General features: G+C 33.4%; 1 protein-coding gene across 1 annotated transcript; it reads right to left on the minus strand.

Moving 5' to 3' along the window:
- Window positions 1-7,306: 7,306 nt before the first annotated feature.
- Window positions 7,307-8,089, minus strand: LOC134248840 (E3 ubiquitin-protein ligase TRIM45-like). The gene has a single exon (XM_062731215.1). The coding sequence runs from the start codon at window positions 8,087-8,089 to the stop codon at window positions 7,307-7,309; it is 783 nt and encodes a 260-aa protein (XP_062587199.1).
- Between the last annotated feature and the right edge of the window lie 390 nt (window positions 8,090-8,479).

Below are 8,479 nucleotides of genomic sequence, written 5' to 3' on the forward strand. Positions count from 1 at the left end.
ATTTAGAAAGCATGAGTTTTAAGTTTTACACCAGTTTTATTTTTTAGAAAATCATAGGGCAAAATCTGTATGGAAACCATACCTTCTTCTTATAGAATACAAATAAGAAAATTATAATACAATAAAAAATTATCGGAAAATTTTACAATAGAAATAAAAAAAAAATATATAGAATAAAAATAAAGATTGTACAATAAAATGGAAAATGTCGAATATTGCATTGTCTGACATGCCATAGTCTGATAGAGCAATGTAAGACTTCAAAGTATTTCGCGTCAAGTACTCACACTGGAAGTAAGTCTTTTTCGTTTTGTCTATGATAGCTTGGGCTCGAAAAAAAAAGACAAGAGAAAGAAAAATACCAAACATATTCTTTATCAAATGTTACAAACTAATATTATATGCATCAGCGACAAGGAAAAAGCAACCAGGTAAAACGAATACAAATAGTTTACATTTTTTATACTGATATAGGATAGACATGAAAATTTTAAGAATACATGTCCATATACCGTACGCGTGTGTGCGTGCTGCTGAAAGTTATCTGTTAAACATTTTCTAAGTTAAATTTCATTTCCAAAATATTGCATCTACTTTTTGGAATAAAGGCATATTTTAAGTTTTAGGATTAAGGACTTTCAGAAAGAAAGGAAAACAATTTCCTTGCATATGACTACAAATATTTTGAAGAAATCAGAGGCTATACAATTGGATAAATTAATACAAAATTTAAAAAGAATCTACCTGGCGTTTGTAAAAGTTGGGATTTCTAACTATTTTCCTCCATTAAAATCAATTGGCCGAAAAAAATCTCCACACATCGGTAATTATCTGATCATGCGTTCCAATTCAAATGTTGAATTTATATCTGTACGTCTGCAAAACTCTTGAAATGAAAAAAAAAAACTGATATTGTTGTTCATATCAGTATGTTACTGATGGATAAAAATCAAAGTTGACCTAGTATTATAACCACCCTAGGCTTGGAATTTTGCTTTTATTTTATAGCATAATTCCCCTAAATTTTTCTGAAATTAAAATCCTCATTCTTTAACATTGAATGTAAAGTGAAATGTCGTATTTTTTTTTAAATGAAAAAGAAAATAAAACTTATACCTAATTGTTAAGTTTGACAGAACCAGGAAGTTTATTATACCCTGATTTTTAGGTTTTCTCTATGCTTAAACTTTTTATCATTTGAATTATATAAGAACATTTTATAAGTGAATATTCTCCCCTTATGTTTCGATAGTAATGTTGAGAGTGATTATTGTCAATGAGTCACCAATATAAGTTCAATAAGCCTTTAATATAAGGCAATTAATAGATCAAGTTAGCATAATATATTTATCCCCGGTGTCATTTGTATTTTGAATTCTTCTTACAAAAACTCATTGATTTTTAGACCTCTATCTTTTAACTATCATGGGTCAAAAATGTTACTAAGGAAATACAGTTTTTTATGAAGTACAGTAATCATAAAATGCATTTGATGCTTCAAGTCTGGTTAAAGAAAATTTCCAGCTTGAGTCATGTTGAGGACTAACCTAGAAGATTTACGTCACATAAGAATTAAAAACAGAATTGATTTTTCATCTTATATTTCTATATCTATATGTGCACTCTTTATCTCATCACTGCAATAATTAATAATCCTTTTTTTAGAATTGAATTGAAAATATCAAATCTATTGACTATTCGTTTGATAACAGACTGTATTTTGATCAGGGAGTTTTTATTTGTATGAAACAAAGGTATAAAATTTCTTTCATTTTTTTCAGAACTGACCAATAGTTAGTATGATTGTTTCTAGTTTTGCCAAATTGCTAAATAAATGTTGTTTTGTTTTTAATTTGTTTTTAAACAGAATTAATCAAAAGCACTTTAAAAACACAATTAAATAGAATTATGAAATATCAATTAAAACAAAAGGTAGTACAGTTAACGAACACTGATCCAATATGGGTGCTTTTTTTACAGGTATTTGAATTTCCAAGGTACACGTCACTGAGCCAAAAAAAGTGTTGGCACCTCCAAGAAAGTCTTGCCACAGGCGACACAGACGTGCAATATCAAAGCCTTGATGCCAACTTTCAATATCCATGCTCAAGGCGAAGGTCTAAGAAATGTAGGTCAAAACCAAAGGTCAACAATAGACATATTTGTTTAATATCATAAGATAAAGTAGATGGGAAAAAATCGAGTAAACCTTAGAACAAAGATCTCGATTATTTTCCATAAGTAATACTTGAAGTGATTGTTTGTTTGACGCTTATATATTGTTTAACGTCCCTATCGAAAATCTTTCTTTCATATGGAGACGCCAACACTTGCGGAAAGAGAGTTGCAAATATTGTCTAATACTTACTGCGATGAAGGAGTCCGTATTCATTTTCGAGTTAGCAGCTACTGTGACACGGGACATAGGTTTATACGTTCTCATCCGAAAGACCTGTATCCACGTTCCACAGTGGAAGTAGAACCCGCAACGTAAGGATCGATTCCTTCGCGACTCTAGAACAGACGCTCTAACAACTGCGCCACGCGTGCGACAGGCTTGATAGTCATCCCCATACATACTGTTTTTAAATGAATGAAACAAAAACAACTGTTGAATCATTTCAGTTTCTTTGGGGTTGATGGGGGATAAAGTTCGTTGGAAAGCATTTATGTTCATTCGTTGGGTAGTTGTGGGTAACTTAATTTCATTGAACTCAATTCGATAAAAAAAAATTGACAAAATATTGTTTCTTCAGGAACAATAACGATTTCACATTAGTAGATATCTTTGCCAAATGTGCAACTTTGAACATTTCAATTCTTGAAAATGTTGATAAATGCCACAGCTGTGTAAACTCAGTTCTTATCATTAGAATGTATGCCTAATTGCAAAAATATCTTATATGTAATGGTACTGTAATGGTTTGGGCCGTTGATATCGGCCTAAATACTCATTTGGTAAAAACTTGATTTAAATTCAGGGGTCCCGGATTTGATTCCAGGTACACAATGTACCCTACATAACTCCTCCAAGTACATGCTTCCTTTGTACGGACTATGAATCGTGGACATTTCATTTACGCCGGCCATTAATTCTAGGTCACCAACAGCACTTGTTGACACTTGGTTGCTTGGGGTTTTCTCGTAAGTTTTGTATACAAAATAAACATCACAATCTTCTTTTCTTTCCTTTTTTGGAGAGCATTCATCAACTTCGTACAAATCTGCATAATCATGTGCATTAGTGCGATACACTGCAAATTCCACACACGAGCAGAGATTGTACAGGGAAGTCCCAAAAGGAAAAGAACACGACCTAAAGTAAATGAAGTCCCATGAATTCAATATACGTCATATTACACTAACATTTCTCAATGTTCAAGGTAATGTTCAAGGTAAGTCCCCGATAACACAGTCATCTAGTCGTCTGTTATTTTCATCTGTGGTTTAACCATTACCAAAATGTCATCGAAAATGCTTTGAACACAATCACATACATCACGTGTCTGCTATATTACATGTATCTTGTACATTTCTGGCGCACAACTTATACCAAACATTAGACGTTTAAAGTGGCATCAAACGCTTTCTCGTGGTAGGCTAGCTTATTAATGATTTTAAGTAGCTGGAAATTTCATTTTTTAATTTTTTCAGCTGTTACCATGGCAACCGATGAACAAAGCAAATAAAATTTATTTGATATATGTTTGTGGTGTCAAGTACTGAGAATGGGTTAAGTTTCATCAAAATCGGTGACCATGAATGGCAACGAAGTTTAAGGAGGCTAGGGGTCAAAAAAAATAAACACCAGATTTAACTTAATTTTTCTTTAAATGATATCTAAAGCTGTCAACTATCACATGTATCACTTGGCAAAGAAAAATTTCTAATTTTTTTGTTTTTAAATTTGATCATTTTTCTATTTCTTCATATTGAGCCCTTCTTCTAAAGGAGATCAATATAATCTAAAAATTGCTACAAATCCCCAGCCCATTTAAATTGTTACAGAGAATGGCTCTTAAAATGTCCATATTTTATTTGAGATACCTGTATCAATAGTGCTGTGACTACGTCAGTATAAGCTTCAGTAATCATTTTTACAGTAAACAAGAATAAGAGGAAAATAAAGCATCATATATAACATGCATTTAATAGTAAATGATTTTTATATGCAAATTTTATAATTTTGTGTCCAATAGATTAAACATACATTGTATTTATTTACTAGTACATCATATTCTCATTCTACCCATAAAAGCAAATTATTATTTCAAAGTTACACTGGCTATATCAATACAATTAGATACAGACCCTAAACCGTGCTACTACACCACTTGAATGGTACGGTTCGGTACGCTTTGTGCACTGTACAGTACACTTTGTGCACGGAGCGGTTCGCTTTGTGCACGGAACGGTACGCTTTGTGCATGTAACGGTTCGCTTTGTGCACGGAACGGTACGCTTTGTGGAAAGGTAAGTTTCGTTTCTTGCACGAAACGGTTCGTTTTGTGAACGGTACGCTTTGGGAAACGGTATGCAAATGACGTGGGCGGAGCCTGTTAGCTAAATAATTCTTGATTGGCTGCTAAAAATTAATTCATTCTAAATGACTTTTGAAGTTTTTAATGCACGTATATAATTATATTTCCGCTATTAACAAATTAATTTATCGGTTTCAATTTAAACATAAATTTACGCTACAGCAGTGATGAAGGAAATATTAAAAAAATGAAAGGAAGAAAAAGCATCATCCCACTGATGTCTTTGGCATTATGTACTGATATGTATCAAAATATAGAACTCGTAATTTTTTCCGTGCTGATTTTTTACGTATGTTGAACCTTCATTTTAAAAAGGATAAAAAAAAATAGATGAAATATTTTTTCACTTTAAAATAAAGTTTTAACATAATTAAAAGGAATTAAAGGCTGCCTCCCCCCCAATTTTTTCCCCAGCATTACCTTTACTATAGGAAATGTACATTGAAGGGATAATTGACCCCCACACTTTTTGACCGTAGCATAGTGATATCAAAGAATTGTGGGGGGAAATTGGAATTGAAAGTAACTTGGCTTTGAAAAAGTTAGCCACTACCCCTCCCCCCCCCCCCCCGGGAATAGGATTTTTAGCAACTTCTTTTAATTTTAGTTTTTCTTTCCTTTTTTTTTTACTTGTCAAATTTTTCAGGAAAGTAAAAAATTATTTTCTCTGGTTTGCCCCCTCCTCCCACTCTCAAAAACAATGCTACGTGCATGAATAAAAAAAAAGTAGAGACAACCAGGGAATTGATTCATGAAAGCTTGTTCTATCTAAGTGGTATTACAGTCTATTGAACCTATTTTTATGTTAAGAATAATTATAGGATTATGAAACATGAATGTACATGACTGTATACATTAAAAGAGGGTTTTTACCCCGGGCAAGAGCACGATTATATTGAATTTTGGGGCATCTTATAATATTAGCTTAAATATCTTATAGTTAAATTACGAATATTTAAATACAACTAATATTTCAAAAGGAAATTGATTTAATTTGCTAATATAAAGAAAATGAAAGACTTCAAAGATGCCGACATTGTTCGAGGTCCACTGTGCCCCGTACGTGTTTTGCGGGAAAAACTCGTGGCCTGTACTGTACCTTTGACCACAAACACAACCAGTTGATCTAATTTATAGCAAATAAGAAATCGTCTCACACTCTGTCTAGTAGTTTTAAAGTTGTAGTTTGCTTCGAGTAGTTTCCTTATTTTTACAGTTCAAGGCCCAAACGCATGATACTTGATAATGTTGTTTAATTTCGAACAGGCAGACACAACCTCCGTTCCTCCTTTCACAGGCGCCGTAGCGAGAGAAAAAACCAAAATGACTTTTTTGGTCATTACACGATTCAAAAATCATTGGGGGCGTGGTTTGCATAATTAACCAAAGAACCGTACGGTCCGTTTCTTGCACGGAACGGTAGGCTTTGTGGACGGTGCGGTACGCTTTGTGAACGGAACGGTTCGCTTTGAGAACGGTAAGGTACGTTTTGTGCACGTAACGGTTCGCTTTGTGGACGGAACGGTACGCTTTGTGCACGGAACGGTTCGCTTGTGCACGGAACGGTACGCTTAGTTCACGGTACGGTACGCTTTGTTCACGGTACGGTACGCTTTGTGGACGGAACGGTACGGTTCGTTTCTGAGGTGTAGTAGCACGGTTTAGGGTCTGTATAAATGACGATTATTATCGATTGAACATATTTTAAAAACTTTTTAGTTGAACACATTTCTTTCTATATATAAAAAGTACATTGAAATTGAATACAGGGTCTAGACGATTAAACTATTTTGGAACCAGGAACACATCGACGTTTTATCAGTACATTTCTCCACTAAAACTGATGTAGAGATTTTTCTCAATTTATTTAACAAAAATGATTAATATTTTGGGGGGTTGAAACCGTGATCACTGCAATAAAATGAAAGCAAATCCTCCAGAGAAAAGGCAAAGTTTACATAGTTAATTGCATTTTCTCCCAATTTTTCTGTTGCACTTATAATTAGTTAATTTAAAAAAGAAGATAAAAAGGTGTTAATTTGACCACATTTTTGCATTGAATTTTCGCAGTGAATTTTCATTTTCATAGACGATATTAAAAACTGCCTAAATTTTGAAATTCATTTTTTAAGCATTTAGTTTCAATTGCTTTATATATTAAAATCTACTGGTAAAAATATGTTGCCTTGATTTCATTTTAAAAGGCAAATTTATGTTGCTCATCTAGTTTATCTTTGTTGAAAACAAAGACACAATTTTTAAAATCAAATTCCTTATATAAATTGTATAAGTGCAGATGCATAATGCTTAATAAAATTTTTCGAATTGTCATAGTTAATCTCTGTCTTTTCTAACTGGTGCCTTTGAATGAAATACGGTTCGTTTTGTGTGCATCCTACAGGAGATTGTGGGAGCCATTGATATCCAGGATTTTGCTGTGTACTACTTGTTGATGTACTTCAAACCCTTCCTTTGAAAACTGGGCAGTTGGTGGAGTGTACGTGTACCCCAAATCAGAACTTGTTGGTGTGGTTCCAAACCCTTCTTTTGAATATAGTGCAGTTGGTGGAGCATATGTGTACCGCGCACCAAAACTTGTTGTTGTTCTTCCAAACCAATCTTTAAAATACAGGGCAGTTGGTGGAATATATCTATACCCAACACCAGAATTTGACGGTGTACTTCAAAACACCTCCTTTGAAAACTGGAAAAATGGTGGAGAAGACGAATACATGTACCCCATATAAACACTTGGTGGTGAGCTTTCAATCCGTTTCGAACATAGTATCTTCAGGGTGAAGATAACCAAATATTTCAGCAATTTGCTCTCGCCTAATACTTCCCTGGAGTAACCCTGGAGCTCTTGGTAAATATTGGTCTTGGAAATCCAGATAACTTGATGATTGATACTTTATTATGGCTGTGGTATCTTTGCATCTAAGAATGTCCTTGTTATGTTGAATAATATAATCAATTTCCTTTTTAGCTTTTTTTCTCAAAGAGTCGCTTTCTTTGCATTTCTTCACTGCTTCTTCCTTTTGTTTGGTTACGTTGTCTTTGAGATGAATGCTCATTTCATACACGGCTTCGCAGATTTTATTTTCTTGTTCTTCTATGGCATGCAGAATTTTGTCAAAGTCTGCAGTAGTTGTAGATGAGATGACATCTCTGCACTTTGAAACAATAACATTTTCCAGTTTTTGAATATCGGCTTTAATTTGCTGTGTTTGTTTTTGAAGAAAATTATTTATTTCGATAACTTTATGTCTCTTGTGTGAATCTATCAGGCACTTAATACATATTGGTATTTTACAGTCTTGGCAGTACGCTTCACATTGTTTTTTCTCATGTGTGGAACATGTTGGAAGAACAAAAGTGTCTATTTTCCTTGAAGTATATCCAACAACTTCATGTTCTCTTGATTGGTCTGCCATATGTTTTGCTATGCAGGAAGGGCAAAGATCCACATGACAAAGATTGCAATGATGTTTCACAGGGTTGGAACACAACTGACAACAAATGATGTCCTTGCCTTGGGTGGTGGCCATATCTATCGTGAATTTTTTTTATTATACATTTTGATATTATGCTTATGTATGCATCATTTCTTGAGGTGCTTAATAATGTTTTACTATAAACACGTCTGCTAAACAAACGGATGAATTAATTAAAGTAGTTGTACAAGGAAGTTAAAATACATATGTACAAGATACATGAAATATGATTTTAAGTTTTAATGATTATAGGTTCAACATCTAATTGTTAACATTAAACAGATAGCATTAGAAAGACTCAATTGCATACTTACTGTTTCCTGTCAATTCTTTATAAAAATCAGCATTTATTTTACTTTCGTTTTAAGCTAGTGTAATGAATTAACCGGACCAGTACACAGCTTGATATTCTTGTGTTCAAGCGTAGTTGAGTGATTTAAATTT

The sequence above is a fragment of the Saccostrea cucullata genome, unplaced genomic scaffold (assembly GCF_032062105.1).
Source record: "Saccostrea cucullata isolate Sc308-1 unplaced genomic scaffold, CSIRO_AGI_Scuc_v1 ctg1511, whole genome shotgun sequence".
Lineage (NCBI taxonomy): Eukaryota > Metazoa > Mollusca > Bivalvia > Ostreida > Ostreidae > Saccostrea > Saccostrea cuccullata.